Genomic DNA, 18104 nt, shown 5'->3' on the forward strand with positions numbered 1-18104 from the left:
CTTGAATACTTATAAATGTATTAAGACTCGGTTTATGGCCCAGAATATCATTTGTCTTGATAAATATTTCAAATGTACTTAAAAAAGAATTGTATCCTGCTGTTGGGTAGAGTGATCTACAACTGTCAGTCAGATCAAATTTGTTAATAGTGTTCAAGTTTTCTGTATCCTCGCTGATTTTTCTGTCTACATGTTCTGTAAATTATTGAGAGAGGGTTTTGAAATCTTTGACTATAATTGTGGATTTGTCTATTTCTCATTGATATTCTACCAGCTTTGCTTCATGTATTTTGAAGTTCTGTTATTAGGTTTATAAACATTTAGGATTGTTATGTCTTCTTGATGAACTGACTCCTTTATTATTATAAAAAAAACCTCTTTATCCCAAGTAATATTCTTTGCTTTGAAATGTACTATATGTGATTTTAATATAGCCACTTTAGCTTTCTTTTCATTAGTGTTAGCCTGGTAAATCTATTTCTACTCTTGCAGTTTTAATCTATATGTATCTTTATATTTAAAGTGGAATTTTTGTAGGCAATGTTTTCTGTCTTTCTCTTTTATCTGACAATTTCTATTTTTTGATTGGAGACTTTAGACTATTTACATTTGATATGATTATTGATATGGTTAGGTTTGCTATTTATTTTACTTGTCTCATCTGTTTTTTGCCCTTTTCTCTCTTTTTGACGTTTTAAAATTATTTTTATTACTCCATTTTTTTCTCCTTCGTTGGCTTATTAGCTATAATTCTTTGTTTTATTACTTTAGTGGTTGCTTTAGGGTTTATAGTATGCATCTTTAACTTACCATAGCCTACCTTCAAGGGATATTGGCATACTTCCATTTCTCCCCTCCTAGCTTTTGTACTATTATTATTACATATTTTTCTCTACATATGTTATTAACCCCACACTACATTATTATTTTTTGTTCAAACATTTTAACTATCTTTTAAAGAGATGCAGATAATGAGTCTTTATTATTTAGCTACATAGCTATCATCCAGTGCTTTTCATTCCTTTGTGTAAATTCACATTTCTCTCTGATGCTGTTTTCCCTCTGCCTGAAGGCCTTTAATATTATTTCTTGTAATGCTGGTCTGCTGCTGCTGAATTCTTTCAGTTTTTGTACATCTAAAAAGTCTTTATTTCCCCTTCAGTTGTTGCAAGGTATGTTTTTTAGCCTAGAATTCTTGATCGGCAATTTTTTTTCTCAGTGCTTTTAAGATGTTGCTTCACTACTTCTCATTCGTGCTGTTTCCTTCAGGAAATCTGTTGTCCTTTACTTTGTTCCCTTGTGCATAGCTTTTTCTCCCTGGTTGCTTTTCACATTTTGTCTTTAACACTAGTTTTAAGCAGTTTGAGCATGATGTGCCTTGGTATAGATTTCTTCATGTTTAATTTGCTTAGGATTTATTTTTCTTTTTGAATCTGTAGGTTTATAGTTTTCATCAGAATTTGAAAATTTTTGTCCATTATTTCTACAACTTTTTTTTTGGTCTCTTCCCTCCTCTGAGGATTTCAGTCACATTTATATTAGGCTATTTCAAGTTATCCCAGACCTCACTCTCTTCATTTTTTTTTTTTTTCAAATTTTTTTCCTCTTTGTTTCATTTTGTTTCTATTGCTATGTTTTCAAATTAACTAATCTTCTCTTTGGCCCATCTAGTTTGCTTTACTCTGAACTCTTGTTATAATCTAATCTAGTGTATTTTTCATCTCAGACATTGTAGTTTTCATCCCTAAAAGTTTGTTGGGTTTTTTTTTTTTAATATATTCTGCATCTCTGCTTGACACATTCAGCATTTCCTCTTAGTGGTTGGTTGCTTTTTGGTTTTTTTGTGTATTTTTTTTTTAATTGAAATATAGTCAGTTTACAATGTTGTTTCAGTTTCTGGTGTACAGCACAATGCTTCAATCATACATGAACCTACACATATTCGTTTTAATATTCTTTTTCACCATAAGTTACTCCTCTTGGTTTTTGAACATGTGGAATAAACTAACCATTTGGTTTGCTAATTCTAATATCTGTGTCGTTTATGAGTCAGCTTCAATTGTTTGAGTTTTCTGTTTATTATGGCTTGTGTTTTCTTGCCTCTCTGCATACCAGTTAATTTTTATTCATTGCATCCTAGACATTGTGAATTTAACTTCATTAGATGCTAGATATTTTTGTAACTGAGCAAGGGCTTGTGTGCCTAAGGCACAGAAAGCTGAACTCTGACAGCAGGTGTTAGCAGCAAAGTAAGGGTTTATTGGCAGGGCACCAAGCAGGAGGGTGGGAGACAGATCTCAAATCCACTCCCTCTGAGTCTTTGAATTAGGGGTGTTTTAAAGAGGAAGAACAAAGAAACGGGTTAATCATTGTCTTGTGACATTTCTTAATCATGGTTTCTGGAATGAGGATGTCCCTGGTTTATTATTCTCTGGCCGGATGGTCCATGGCTCGGGGGTCTGTGAGCTCATCCTGCCCTGGAGAAACAACCTGATGTTTAATGATGATATCTGTAACAGCAATTTTAGTCCCTTTACGATGTTATCAGCAACTGCAGTCTTAGTCATCTGATTTTGGTTGATTAGTGTTCAGTTAGCACAGGACTGAGGTCAGAGGGGACAAGCAAGGGAATAAATTTTGAATAAAAAGATTAATCATAAACTCAGTAAGGGAACTCAGTTATAAGGGGGCTGTTTCATATTTGTATTCCTGTAAGTGTTCCTGAGCTTTGTTCTGGTACGTAGTTAAGGTACTCAGTAAGTTTGATCTTCTGACTCCTAAGATTTGATGGGCAATACCAGAGCAGCATTTGTTATAGGGTTCATTTTTCCCACTACTTGGCTAGACTCTTCTGAGTACTGTACCCAATGTTTGTGAATTATGAGGTTTTCCATTCTCGCTAATGGAAACAGGCATTATTCCTGGCCCTGCGTGAACTCAGGTTACTGTTCCCACTTAGTATTTCAGGTGGTTCTTTTCTCCCAGACTTAGACTCAGATAGTCTCCTCTCACTTTGCACTGGAAACATCACAAATGTGCAGGTGAGAAAAGTTGATGGCAGCAGGGCCTTTATAAGACTTCCATGGTACTCTGACAGTGCAAGGCCCTATTCCACTACGCAATAAGCATCTTCAAATGTACTCTGTGTTCCACATTAAATGCCTTTTTTTAAAAAAGTAACATTTGAAACCCTTTTTGTAGTTTGTACAGTTCTGAGTTTTGTAAAGTACAAATTACTCATCCTTTTCTTATAGACTTAAACATTGTGTCCATACAGAGTGGAGCTGATAAGTTGTAAATATTTTTGTAAATACTTCATTATTTTGATTTTGTGGGGTTTTTTTCAGTCAAAGATTTTTTTTTCAAGTCTCAGACATTTCTGTATGCCCTTGAAAAATCTCATAAGCTCCGGGCACCCTGCCTGCAGAACTCCCGAGTGGCACCAGTGGGAGAAGAGAGGAAGGAACAAACAAGACAGCAAGAATTGGAAGTGCTTGAGCTGCATCTGATTGGAAGTGAGGGAAAAGAAAGCAGAGAAGTCATGGCTCCCTACCCAGCCGGCCTGAGCACAACCATTTGCAGAGATAGAAGAGCCAGGAGAAGGCATAAGTTGTAGAAGAAAGGGTGACTTCTATCTGGGACAGAAGGACAGCCAGGTGAAGAAAGGCAACAAGGATGCCAAATTCCTTTCCTTCCATCATAGCGCACATCATCTTGGGCTGGCCTGGAAGATGTGATAGTCAGTACCTGTCTCCACTGATACCCTTATTAATATGAAGAGCATATCTTAGTTATGTGTGAACGATCCTGTGGTAAATAAGGAAGGTGCCAATATCTAGAATAAATAGTTTCCATAGGCTATTCTGCTAAGGAGGAGGATGTACTGACTTCCTCTGATAACTTCTTCTTTTTCTCAAAGTACCTTGACTGCTAACTTTATCAACTTTTCAGTTTCATAGATGTTCTCAGCGCCACCTTCTGTGATGACATCCCCCAAAGGAAATCGAGCCCATAAGATGAAGCTGCCCATTTTTACCCAAAAGGGGATGCTGGTAGTGCCATCCCCAACAGAGAAAGACTGGTCTAAGGATGATGAAGACAATTGCGTCTTCAGTGATCCAGAGCAAGAGGTGGATTCCCTACCTCAGCCTTATCGAATGATCAACAAGCTGGTGAACTTTCTGTTTGACCGTTCTTGGGAAATTATTGAGGAGAGGGACGTGTTGAGGACAGCTGAGCTCAGCCGGATCCAGCCTACCATCTACTCTCCGTTTATAGAAAGCACGGTATGGAGCAGCTGACCAGGAGGCCTTGTCTCTCAGCTGAGTGTTAATAAATGAAAGCACCTGATCCTGGGAAGGAATTCCTACTGGGAACGTTCATTCAATAAGACAGGGGCATTTTTTGAAAGATTATAGGCACGCTGAGGTTGATTAAAATAGATCTAGTAATTTGCCTAGGGAAATGGGCATTCTGGTTAATTAAAGATTATTTAAGAGGTCTTTTATATTTTGTTATTTTAAAATCTTTCTGAATGTATTAATCACTCTCTTAATTAAGCATTAATCTTGGTGGTTGAGAATCTGCCAGTGCCTCAGCTATAGCTCTTTCCACAGTGTTTTAGACGAATACAGTACAGGAAAGTGGGCCACTGGTCCACTCATCACAGGGCCCATGGTCACACTGAGTGTTGTGAATGAACTTTTATTCTCAACGTCTTTGTTTTCTCTGGCCCTTTTCCCCTAAAAGCAGAATGCTATGACTTTCTTGATGCTTAGGCAAGGTATTTAGATGGACACTATGTTTGGGCATGATATTATATCTAGGAAGGGCCTGCATGCCTCTTTGAAGAGTTAGCTCATAATACTTGCAGATGGTGATAACTGAAAATCATTCCTTTTTTCTTCTTTGTTTTTCTTTTCCCAGCTCAACAAAATGCCAAATTGTATGGCTGTTTCTCAAGACTATGTGTTTATTGGAGGAATGAAAGGATTCTCCATCTATAATCTGCACAATGCTAAAAGAATATATGTTTGGGAGAAACTTAAGGTTGATGTGACTTCCATCTGGGCCACAGATTTGGGGAATGAAATACTTATTGCTCCTGTGGATGAAATGGGTACTTGTTCTTCATCTTCCTTTTTAGCCTGATTTACAGGAAGCTGTAGACTGTCATTCAGTTTAATCTCCTTTCCAGGTGTGGGCAGGGCCGGACACTGAGAATTCTCCCTGGTCATACTGTTCACTAACATCTGCAGGACAGTCTGCTGTGCCAGGCATCATTCTAACATTTCACATATGTTGGCCCATTTAACCCTCACAACAGCCCTAGGAGGTAAATACAGTTTATTATTCCTGTTTTTCAGAAGAGGCATGGAGGTTAAATAACTTACTTGAGGTAATGCAGAAGTAAGTGGCACAGGCAGAATTCAAAGCAGGCAGCATGACCCCAGAGTCCACACCCTTCGGCTACTCAGCAGTCCTGCTGCTCATATAAACCAGGGCTTGCTTCTTCCCTCAGCCTGAGGATGAGCCAGGCATGGGGACTATAGTATAGAGAACTATGGACAGTGTCCTAGAGGATACTGTGTCTGCAGGAGAGTGACCTGACCCACTTGGCATTTTAGGAAGAGCACCCTGGTAGGAGTTTGAAAAAGTCAGAAGTAAAGCAGAGAGACCAAGAAGAGCTAGTGCATTCACTGAGGAGAGAAATTATGAGGGTCTGAACCAAGGCAGGGGCTGCTAAAGTGAAAAGAAAATTTTATTATGGTTATGTAAGATGTTAACACTGGGGGAAGTGAGGTAAGAGGATATAAGGGAACTCTTTGTACTATTTTTGCAATTTTTCTATAAACCTAAAATTAGTTCAAAATAAAAGCCTCTAAAAATAAAAAGGAAAATATAATGGAAAAACTCAGTGAGTGATGGAATATATGTATGGGGTCAAGGAGTAGGGAGGTAGGTAAAGAAAAATGACTCCTTTCTGCCTTAGATAATGGGGGTGATGATGATGCCATTCCTTGATAAGCAGTTATAGGAGAATGAGGTTTCAGGGGTCTGTGAGCTGAAAAATTGCACTTGAGCACACAGACCTTCAAGGCACCTGGAATGGGGATGTTGATACTCAGGAGGAGTTTGGTGTAAAGATAGGATTGCATTTATCACATTGCATTACATTTAGTTTGTTTCATGTCTGTGTGATTCCCAGTGTGATGAATTTGAGGGTTCAGACTGCCTTGGTAGCACATCCATAGTCATAGAGCAGATATCCTGTGAATGTTTGTTGGGCTGAGTTAGACTTTCACACACAGTGGGCCAGATGCCTTTACAAGGTCTGTATGACGGGTGTAGCGGCAGGTTATGAGTGCCTGGGAGGCACCAAAAGAAAGAGATAAAAAGTCGTGGTGGATGATGATCATATACTGGAGCCCTTAGTTTAAATGGGAATTAGAATGACAGAATTACTTATTCAATCAACAAAATTAACTGCATGAGGAGCTTGTTAGGGCTTGAGGGATGAGGCACAAAGAAGAGTAAGGTATGATCCTTTCTCTCAGAGAATCTGTGAACTTGCTAGATGAATAAAAAAACACTCACAGGAAGCAGCTGGGTAACAGGGCAAAGCAGTATGGGACGATGTGCTAAAACAGGTGGAGAGAAACCAGGAGTGGATTGGCGTAGCCAAAGTGCTTTCAAGAGGCTTCTGGAAGAAGAGGGTAGGGCCAGAGTAGGCAGAGAGGACCCATGAGGAAGAGTAACTTGAACATTTCAAGGGAAGGGTAGAGGAAGGCAACGAGACCAAGGTATTCACGGGCAGTGGAGGAGCCGGGAAGGAAGCCTAATAATGCATGAGCTTGTGATTGTATTTCAGGACGTCAAGTATAAAATTCCAATTCTTTGGCTCAATTTTCTATCTTTCATTCTCACTTATTTTTCTGTTTCAGGTATCGTTAGACTGTTTTATTTTTATAAGGATAGTCTTTTCCTCATCAAAGCCATCAATGAAGTGGTAAGTTCTGTTCTTTTATCTATAGCTGGGCAAAAGCTGTAGCAAATTGAGTTTACTTTTAACATGGAGGCAATGACAGCCATCCTAGAGTAGAAAGGAATAGACCCCTCCCTGGCCAAAATACTCTCTTCCAAAATACCCAGTTAAAAGATCCCCCACCATCAGAGGGTACATGCTGAATGCCTTGGATTTATTTAGAGAATAAATAAATTCCCTGTTGTCAAAAGAAGAAAATCACGGAGAAACTCCAGTCCAGATTGAGCACCAAACCAACATATCTAATAACTACTTACAAGTCCCTAAATTCTCCAGGCTGCTTCACATCCTGTTCCCTTGCTCGTGCTGTTCCCTCTGCATAGAATGTTCTTGTCTCCCTACTTACTATATGTGCCTCTTATTAAATTTCTCTCATTCTTCAAGACCACCTCAAATATCTCCTCCTCTGAGATACTTTCCCTGATACACCCAAGAGGGGTTGATCGCTCCCTCCTCTGTGCCTCCAACATATAGGACAGAATATCTTTTCTTTTCTTTTCTTTCCCTTTCTTTCCTTTCCTTTTCTTTTCTTTTCTTTTCTTTTCTTTTCTTTCCCTTTCTTTTCTTTTCTTTTCCTTTTCCTTTTCAGGGCTTATGGTACCTCTGCTTTATTTGTTTTTTATAAATACATACATATATATTTTTTCTTTTCAAATTCTTTTCCATTATGTGTTATTATAAGAAATTGATTATAGTTCCCTGTGCTATACAGTAGGTCCTTGTTGTTTATCTGTTTTATTTATAGTAAAGCATGTCTGTTAATCCCCAACCCCTAACTTATCCCTCCCCACCCTTTCCCCTTCAGTAACCAGTTTGTTTGCTATGTCTGTGAGTTTGTTTTTGGTTTGTAAATAGAATTTGTATCTTTTTTAAGGTTCCACATATAAGTGATATCATGTGACATTTATCTTTCTCTACCTGACTTTCTTCACTCAATATTGATAATCTCTAGATCCATCCATGTCTTGGCTATTGTAAATAGTGCTTCTATGAACATTGGGGTGCATGTGTCTTTTTGAATTATAGTTTTCTCTGGGTATATGCCCAGGAGTGGGATTGCTAGACCATATAGTAAATCTATTTTTAGTTTTTCAAGGAACTTCCATATTGTCCTCCATAGTGGTTGCACCAATTTATATTCCCACCAACAGTGCAGGAGGGTTTCTTTTTCTCCACACCCTCTCCAGCATTTATTATTTGTAGACCTTTTAATGATGGCCATCCTGACTGGTGTGAGGTGATAACCTCATTGTAGTTTTGATTTGCATTTCTCAATAATTACCAACATTGAGCATCTTTTCATGTGCCTGTTGACCAGCAGGACAGATTATCTATCACAGTATTTTCTCCATCCTCCGTACTTGTTTATATGACTGCTGCTTCTCCTAGGTATAAGTTCGTCAAGGGCAGGGGACATGTCTTACTCACCTGTGTATTTCTTGTTCCTAGTACACTGCTTGCATACTATAGATTCTTAGAAAGTGTTTTTTTGAGTTAATGAATCCAAAAAGGGGAAGTTATTGCTCAGAGTACATTTTTAATTGAAGTTTGTTTTGTAAAAAAAAAAAATGTTATTGATGGGCACCAAAGCAGTTCAGCAGGGAAAAAAAAGTATTTTCAACAAATGATATTGGAATGCTGGATAAACAAATGGGGTGGGGGAATGAACCTCAACTCTACCTCACACCATTTTTAAAAATTAATTTGAGGTGGATTATAGACCTAAATATAAAGGCTAGGAACATTATTCTTCTTGAAGAAAACTCAGGAAAATATTTTTGCAACCTGAGGCAGGTAAAGATTTCTTAGAATGTAAAAAGCACTAACCATAAAAGACAAAAACGAAAACTGGACTACACTGAAATTAGAAATTTCTCATTTCTCACGCCTTATGCAAAAATTAACTCAAAGTGGATCATATGGGGGGAAGGGTTTAGCTCAGTGATAAAGCACAGGTTTAGCATGCATGAGGTCATGGGTTTGATCCCCAGTACCTCTGTTAAATAAAAAGAAAATAATAAGTAAACCTAGTTACTTACCCCCCAACAACAAAAAAAAGATTAAAAAAATGGATCATATGTCTATATGAAAAATCTAAAACTATGAAAATTCTAGAAGAAAACATAGGAGGAAGTCTTTGTAACCTTGGGTTAGGCAAAGATTTTTTAACTACAACACCAAAACCACAATCCATATAAGAAAAATTGAAAAAATTGGAATTCATCAAAATTAAAAACTTATGTTCTGCAAAAGACACTGTTAAAAGAATGAAGATGCAAGCCACAGACTGGGAACAAATAATTACAAATCACAAATCTGATAAAGGACTTGTATCCAGGAGATACAGAGAGCTCTTATAACTCAAAACTCAAAAATAAGAAAACCCAATTTTTTTTAAATGAGCAAAATTCTCAGGGAAAAAAGAACAGCTCACCAAAGAATTTATATAGAAGGTAATATGTTCACCATCATTAGTCATTAGGGAAATTAAAATCATGAGCTATCACTGCACATGTATTAGAAGACCTCAAATTAAAAAGACTGACCTTACCAAGTGTTGGCAGAGATATGGAACAGCTGGAACTCTCCTACACTGCTGGTGGTGAAACAGAGTGCTACAACCAGATTGACAGTTTTTTAGAAACGTTAAGCATACATCTATGATACAATGTGACCATTCTGCTCCTAGATATTTCCCCGGGTGAAATGAAAGCATACCTCCATACAAAGACTTGTACATGAATGTTCATAGCAGCTTTAATAGTCAACACCCAGAAACCACTCAATACCATCAACAGAGGAATGGGTAAGCAAATTGTGGTACATACTGCTCAGCAGTAAAAAGGAATGCACATAACTACATGGATAAATCTCAATTATGCTGAGTGACAGAAGTCAGACAAAAAAAGAATACTACATACTGTATGATTCCATTTATATAAAATTCTAGAAAACACTAACTAATCTGCTGACAGGAAACACGAAACACCAGCTTTTGCCTGGGGTGTGGTGAGAGAGGGGTGGAGGGAAGGTTTACAAAGGGGCAAGAGGAAACTTTTGAGGGTGATGGATATGTTCACTGTCTTGATTGTGGTGCTGGTTTCAAGGGATATACATATGTCTAAACCAACCAAATTGTACACTTCAAACGTGCAGTTTAGTATATGTTATCACACCCCTAATAAAGCTGCTAAAAGATTTAAAACTTCTGCTCATCAAAAGATGCTACTACAGTTTGATCAGTATCGGGGGCAGAGAGCAGACCCCAGAGGGCTCTGAGAAACCCCACCGCTGCCCTTCCTAGTGGCCCTCACACCCTAGGAAAAGCCACAGCTGTCACAGGTGGCCCCAGTCACCATGACCACAACCCTGAGCAAGGAGGCAGAGACCCAGCAGCCCACTGCTCTCAGTGCTGCCGATACCTGGACCACCCTCGCAAGGAGCAGTGCTGCTGGTGGGGACAAGGAGGTCATGGCAACAAAGGTTTAGGAAACAGTCAGATGGTCCCATGTGAACAATGAATATGGTTTCACCAACAAGAAGAACACCAAGGAAGATGTATTTGGACCACAAACTGCTGGAAAGAATAATCCCAGGAAGTGCCTTTGTGGTGCAGGAGTTGGAGAGACCATAGAATGTGACGTTGTTGAAGGTAAAAGGGTACAGAGGCTGCTGATGTTACAGGCCCTGTCTGATTCCAATCACAAGAAATTTAAGAACGGGCAAAACTAAGCTAAGGAAGATCAGAACCTTGGTTGCCTATAGAGATGTAATTGAAACAGAACACTAGGGAACTTTCTGGGGTGATGGTAATGTTCTATGCCTTGACAAGGCAATCTACAGATTCAGTGAAATCCCTATCAAAATACCAATGGCATTTCACAAAAGCAGAACAAATGATTTTAAAATTTGTATAGAAACATGAAAGACCCCAAATAGCTAAAACAATCTGGAGAAAGAACGAAGCTGGGTGAATCAGGCTCCCTCACTTCAGACTGTACTACAAAGCTACGGTAATCAAATCAGTATGGTACTGGCACAAAAACAGACACATAGATCAATGGAACAGAATAGAAAACCCAGAAATAAACCCATGCACTTATGGTCAATTAATCTACAACAAAGGAGGCAAGAATATACAGTGGAGAAAAGACAGTGTCTTCAATAAATGGTGTCAGGAAAACTGGACAGCTACATGTGAAAGAATGAAATTAGAACATTCTCCAATACCATACACAAATAAACTTCAAATGGATTAAAGACCTAATTGTAAGAAAGAAACCATAAAACTCCTAGAGAAAAACATAGGCAGAACACTCTTTGACATGAATCATAGCAAGATGTTTTGGATCTGTCTCCTAAAGCGAAAGAAATAAAAACAAAAATAAACAAACGGGACCTAATTAAACTTAAAAGCTTTTGCACAGCAAAGGAAACCATCAACAAAACAAAAAGACAACCTACTGAATGGGAGAAAATATTTGCAAATGATATGACTGATAAGGGGTTAATATCTGACATATATAAACAACACCAAAAAAACAAAACAAAACCCTATTTAAAAGTGGGCAGAACAACTGAACAGACATTTTCCAAAAAGGAAATGCAGATGGCCAACAGGCATGTGAAAAGATGCTCAACATAGCTTATCACCAGAGAAATGCAAATCAAAACCATAATGAGATATCACCTCACACCTGTTAGAATGCCTATCATCAAAGAGAACACAAATAACAAATGTTGGAGAGAATGTGGGAAAAAGGAAACCCTCATACACACTTGGTGGGTAATTTGGTGCAGCCACTGTGAAAAACAGTATAGAGGTTTCTAAAAAAACTAAAAATAGAACTACCATCTGACCCAGCAATTCCACTTCTGGGTATATATCCAAAAAAAACCCCCAAAACTCAAAAAACCAAAACCACTAATTCAAAAAGATAGATGCACCCCAATGTTCATAGCAGCATTATTTACAGTTGCGAAGATACGGAAGCAACCTAAGTGTCCATCAATAGATGAATGGATAAAGAAGAGGTGGCATATATACACAATGGAACATGACTCAGCATAAGATAGAATGAAATTTTGCCATTTGCAGCAACATGGATGGACTTGGAGGGTATTGTGCTAAGTGAAGTAAGTCAGACAAAGACAAACACTCTATGATATCACTCATATGTGGAATCTAAAAAATACAACAAACTAATGAATGTAACAGAAGGAAGCAGACTCAGATATAGAAAACAAACTAGTGGTTACCAGTGGGGAGAGAGAAGGGGGAAGGGGCGATACAGGGGTAGAGGACTAAGAGGTACAACTATTATGTATAAAGTAAGCTTCAGGGATATATTGTACAGGACAGGGTGTATAGCCAACATTTTATAATTGTAAATGGAGTATAACCTTTAAAAACTGTGAATCACTGTATTGTATACCTGTAACTTATACATCAACTGTACTTCAAGTAAAACAAATAACATGAAAAAATAAAAAATGTTTAAAACGAATCTCCTTTAATAATTGAGGGGGCTTACCAGCCTAACTAGTCTAGCCACCTTATTTTGCTGGTCTTAGAGCTCTGTAAAGGTGTAGTGCAACCATACACATTGAGTCTTTCTTCACCTGACCTGAAATTTGAGCAGGTTTCATACTAGGGTTACATTCAGTATCTACTTAATATAGACAGAATGTTTGTGTTTTCCTAAAATTTGTGTTGAAATCCTAATCCCCAATGTGATGGTATTAGGATGTGATTAGTTCATGAGGGCAAGGCCCTCATGAATGGGATTAATGCCCTTATAAGACCAAGAGAGCTCCCTCAGCCCTTCCACCATGTGAGGACACAGCCAGAGGTGGCAGGCAGTCTATAAGCCAGACAATGAATCTGCCAGAAGTCCTCGGAAATCTTGCACTTCCTGCCTCCAGAACTGTGAGAAATAAACGTTCATTGTTTATGCACCACCCAGTTTAGGGTATTTTGTTAAAGCAACCCAAACAGACTATGACACTACTGTAGTCTGGACAGAGCCTTTTTCAAGCACTGACCATAGAGAGTCATATAGAGCTTACTTCAACTCATTTTAAATAACTGAGCTCTGGCCTAGGTATGTAGAGTTTCAAACCTGACCAGGAAATCAGGTAATATGAAACCACCACAAATCATCAGGACTATTTCAGACTCCAGGAAATAAGTCCAAACACCTTTAGACAGAAAATTGAGTTCCGCTTCTTTACAAACAATCTTGTCCAATTCCTGTACAAAAAATGGAAAGTCTGAGGCACCTTTTCACATCTCAGGCTTTAAAACGATTTACATTCTGTGGTGTAAACCACAGAAGGCCCTGAAATACATTCTGTTCTGTCATCAGGCTGAGCTTACTCCATCAGCATCTCTCTTCTTTTCAGGATGATACCAGCAAGCAAACCACCTGTATCAAGATGGAGATTTCTGAAGGAGGGGACTTCGCAGCCTTCCTTCTACAAGGCAAGATTAACCAAAGGCTGTTAAGAAGGTTCAAATTTGCGGTCTCTTCCAGATAGTCACTATTCCCTCAAACCTTTTATTTAGAAGTAATTTACAGAAGTGTTGCAAATACAGGACAGAGTTCCACTATACCCTTCATCCAGTTTCCCTAATACCAACATTTAACATAATCAGGGTACATTTGTCAAAATTAAGCAAATGACATTGGTATAATACCATTAACTATAGATTTTTTAAAAAGATTTTACTAGTTTTTCTTCTAGTTTTTTTGGTTCATGGTTCAATTCAGGATATCATATTGCATTTAGTCATCATCTTTTTAGTCTATACCTATTTGTGACAATGTCTTAGTCTTTATTTTTCATGACCTTGACACTTGAAGAATTCCAGTCAGATATTTTGTGCAATGTCCCTGAATTTCAGTTTGTCTGAATTTTCTCATGATTCAGCTGGGGTTAAGGGTTTGGGAGGACAGCACCATAGAGCTGACGTGCTCTTTTTGTTGCATTATCTCAGGGGTACGTGACAGCAGTGTGATGCACTGCTGCTGCTGCTGACCTTGATCACTTAGTTAAATCTGCTGGCTTCCTCCATGGCTGAGCTACTCTTCTTTCTTTTCCATATTCTTAAGTCCAGACCACAGTCAAGGGGAAAGGATTTAAGCACCATTTCCTGGATGTAGGAGGATCAAAGAATTTTGAGACATATGTTGAAGTCCAGAAGTCTGAAATCAAAGTGTCTAAATGATTACTTTTTTAAGGAAACATTTAACCAGAATCCCATCATGGGAAAGTAATCTTTCCCAGGTTGGTAGGTATTTGGTATAGAAGCTGAGCATGTTTCTTTGACAAGATAAAGCCTCACAAACCACCCCCACCGTGGGTTGTCACCTCCTCAGCTATTGGTCAGAAGAATCCTCTTGGGGCACCCCTCCCAATTCTAACCCTTTCTCAGCCATACCCCTCTCAGTTATTGATTCTGCCCATGCCACCTCCCTTCCCAGTTGGGAATAGCTGCTGTAAGACAAAGTATCAGTGGAATTTACCATTTGGAACCTGGAAAATATGGGGACCAGGCAGAGCAGGCGGTTTGGTTACAATCTGTGACATTGGCACTGTGATTGTGAGAAGCCCCTCTTTCCTTTAGCTTCAGTGGCTTGAGGAGAGGAGCTCTGCAGCTCCCCATGAGTGAGGACTGGCAGTAACTACCACAGAACTACAGCTCCAGTTTGCAAAGTTGCTGCTCCGAGCGTGCCTGCTGGTCTCTGTGCCAGGGTTTCTGAGAAGACAGGCTGTTTCTTAGGAGAAGCTTTTTGCCTGTTTGGGGTTGCTCAATAGTTCCTTGGTTTCCCAATGCAGGAGCTGGAGATATTTGTCTGGATGTGTATAAATTGCCTAAGGAGTCTTGGCTCAAGGAAGTGGAGTACCCCCAACTCTCTGCAAATTCAAAGAAAAAAGTCAGACAGCTGCAAATGGTAGGAAACATCTCTGTTTTCAAAGGATACTTTTCTCCCTACCCTTGACCCACCTTTAACCTAAATCTTCCTTGCAATTTCAAGATGAAGGAGGCCTTCTGGAGGCAGTAAGAGAGGACAAGAGGCACACTGGCCATGTCTCCCAAATCAATTTGCTTTGGTTAAAATAAGATATTAAAAAGTAGAGATGTCTTAAGTGGTGAGAATCCAGTATCTCTCTCCAAGACCACTCCCAGGCATTTTTCTGGGAGGAGAATCTTTTATCTGGACTTCAAATCAGAGGTAATTTTTTTTCCCCTCCTGGGCAGAAACAGTCCTTTCATGCTTTGCATTCCACTATACTTCCCAGATTGTGGTATAAAGTGGTTGTTCTCAATATATACGAACACATGGATTCTTCATGTTGTTCTCAGAAGGTAGGAACTCTACTATTTCAGGTTAATTATATGTGTAGGAGGGTTCCTTTTTCTCCACACCCTCTCCAGCATTTATTATTTGTAGACTTTTTAGTGATGGCCATTCTGACTGGTGTGAGGTGTAGTTTTGTAGTTTTGATTTGGACTTCTCTAATAATTAGTGAAGTTGAGCATTTTTTCATGTGTTTACTGGACATCTGTATATCTTCCAATAAATACATTTTTTTGAGGGATTAATTTATTATCCAAGTGGGAAAAGCACCTTGGAATGGGGATGGTTTCTTGCCGTAATTCATTCAGTTTCTATACAATGAGAAACAATCAATTAATACCAGTTACAGTGGTATTTCTTTTTTTTCTTTTTAAAATTTTTTTATGTTTTATTTATTATTGTATTATTTAATTATTTTATTTTGGTGGGGGGAGGTAACTAGGTTTATATATTTTTAGAGGAGCTACTGGAGATAGAACCCAGGACCTCATGCATGCTAAGCAAGCACTCTATCACTTGAGCTATACCCTCCCCCCTACAGTGTATTTCTTATATTATGAATTATGCTTAGAGTTTCTTAAATATAACTGTCAACATCACTGATGTTGCCCATCAGACATATTCACTTCACCTTAAATCTTTGTAATAGTCTCCTAACTGATCTCCTCACCTCTATTCATATTTCCTCTTATTGTCACTAACTCTTGCCTGTTTCCCCAAATACATTTTAAGATCCCGGAGAATAGAGATCATGTGTTAAAATCCTGCAGGCCAGGGGACCACACAAATGTTGGTCCTCTGGGTCTCTGGAATGAGCTCACTTCTCACGAGAATAACTGGGGGAAAGAAAGAGCATCTCAAAAGATTAAAGGAAACCTGTGGTGAATTAATTTCTCATTTTTCTCCTCAGAACACTCTTGACCCTGTAAAGACTGATAGTTTTGAAATGGTAAGAAACTTTAAAGAAAATCTCAAGAGATTTAAGTTGCATGTTAAAACTTTTATTTTGATTTAAAATTTACCTTAAATATCAAATACAAAATGTTCTATCAGGGCACTGTTTTCAGATTCTCTGTGACTTAGTTTTGTGCCTCATGTCCCTTGAAAATGGCCCCCATCCTTGAGGGTAATTGACCCAGGTCATTTGTTCAGAGATGGATTGCCCTGAAGACAAAGGAGGTTAAATTTCAGGGCCCCTCACTTGTTTGGCCCCCTTCTAAGGCCCTAGGAGGCGCCCTAGCCATGTGTTGGAAAAAGTGACATCTTTTAACCATAATCACTTAAGACCACCATCTCTTTTCACTCAAACTTCTCCTCCGTCAAAATTTCCCCCAAATTGAGTGGCGTTAGGGTGGTCATGGACATTTTGTGTTCAAAATTTTATGTTCTTTTTCTTACAGAAGTCCCCAAATTATATATACTTCAGGCCCCATAACGTCCAATTTGCCCCTGCCAAAATAAAAGCCCAACCCACCAAGCCGAGGTGGTCTGTTTATTTGCTTGCTTGTTGGTTTTTGCTGTTGGGGAGCTGCCTCTATATTGGGATACCTTAGAGAACAGAGTGGCTTCCCTGGAGCTTCCTGGCCCTCCCTCTGGGGCAGAGAGCACACCATGCTTCCTAGAGGCTTAGCTCTCAGAGGGGTCAGGCCAGTCGGTAGAGAAGCGGTGAGCGTCCACTTGGAAGTCTCTTTCTAGAGCCCTTTCCTTTTTCTGTTTTTGAATTACTTTATGTTTCAAATTATACAAACCATATGTGAACATATCACTCTGGGAAAAGCCAGGTAATTCAGGGAGAGCAGCCCTCTCCAGAGGTCATCACCATTATTAGCTTGGTGTGTGTTTTCTAGATATTTAGTGTGTATCTGTATTCTTGTATCAGTTTATTTTGAAAAATGTAGTTTTGTTGTATGGGAATTTTCTTCTATACAAGTGGCATCATATATATCTCTTACAAAATTACGTTTTAAAAAATCAACTTATTGGCAAAATTTTTTGGCAAAATGTCAAATGAAGTTACCTTGTTCTTTTGACCTCCTATTATGGAGGTACCCTGGTTGATTTGGCTTTTAGGCCTTGGATGATATTGAGGGTGTTCCCAATTTCCCAATTTGTGGCTTTTACATAATGCAATGGAAATCTTTGTAAATTCTTCTTTGTATACCCAAGTGCTTCTGCAAGGTATGTGCATTTTTAGTTCTGATACAGATACTATTAAATTGTCCTCCAAAAATGATACAGCAATCTACATTTAATCAATATTTCTCCACAGCCTCACTGACCTCGATGTTATTAATTTTGTGTGTGTGTGAACTGATGAAACAAAATGGCATCTTGTGTTAATTTTCATTAATCTCCTCATATTCTTATTGGCCATTGAGGTTTTATCTTCTACGAATTGCATATGAATTCTTTGCTCATTATATATTTTCTTCCAACCTGTTGTTTCCCTTTTTATTTTGTTTATGTGCTTTTTGTTGTAAAGAAGTTTTAGATTTTGATATAGTCAGAATTTTCAATCTTTTTTTAATGGTGAATACACTTAAGAAGGCTTTCCCTGTCTCAAGGTTATAAATAAATTCTCCTGTGTTTTCTTCTAGTACTTTCATAGGTTTTGTTTGTTTTTTGCTCATATTAGACATTTCACTCTTCAATTCATTTGGAAGTTTCTTTTGTGAATGGAGCAAGGAAGGGAT

At 38.4% G+C, this 18104-nt stretch overlaps 1 protein-coding gene across 1 annotated transcript in view; it reads left to right on the forward strand.

Moving 5' to 3' along the window:
• WDR93 (WD repeat domain 93) overlaps positions 1-18104 on the forward strand; it is a 41147-nt gene that overhangs the window by 2894 nt on the left and 20149 nt on the right. The window contains exons 2-7 of the mRNA XM_010986746.3: positions 3952-4286; positions 4927-5119; positions 6945-7009; positions 13451-13529; positions 14888-15003; positions 16322-16360. Of these exons, the coding sequence (XP_010985048.2) occupies positions 3960-4286; positions 4927-5119; positions 6945-7009; positions 13451-13529; positions 14888-15003; positions 16322-16360 (819 nt within the window). The 5' untranslated portion in view covers positions 3952-3959. The remainder of the gene's footprint in view (positions 1-3951; positions 4287-4926; positions 5120-6944; positions 7010-13450; positions 13530-14887; positions 15004-16321; positions 16361-18104) is intronic.

This window comes from Camelus dromedarius, chromosome 29 (genome assembly GCF_036321535.1).
Source record: "Camelus dromedarius isolate mCamDro1 chromosome 29, mCamDro1.pat, whole genome shotgun sequence".
NCBI lineage: Eukaryota > Metazoa > Chordata > Mammalia > Artiodactyla > Camelidae > Camelus > Camelus dromedarius.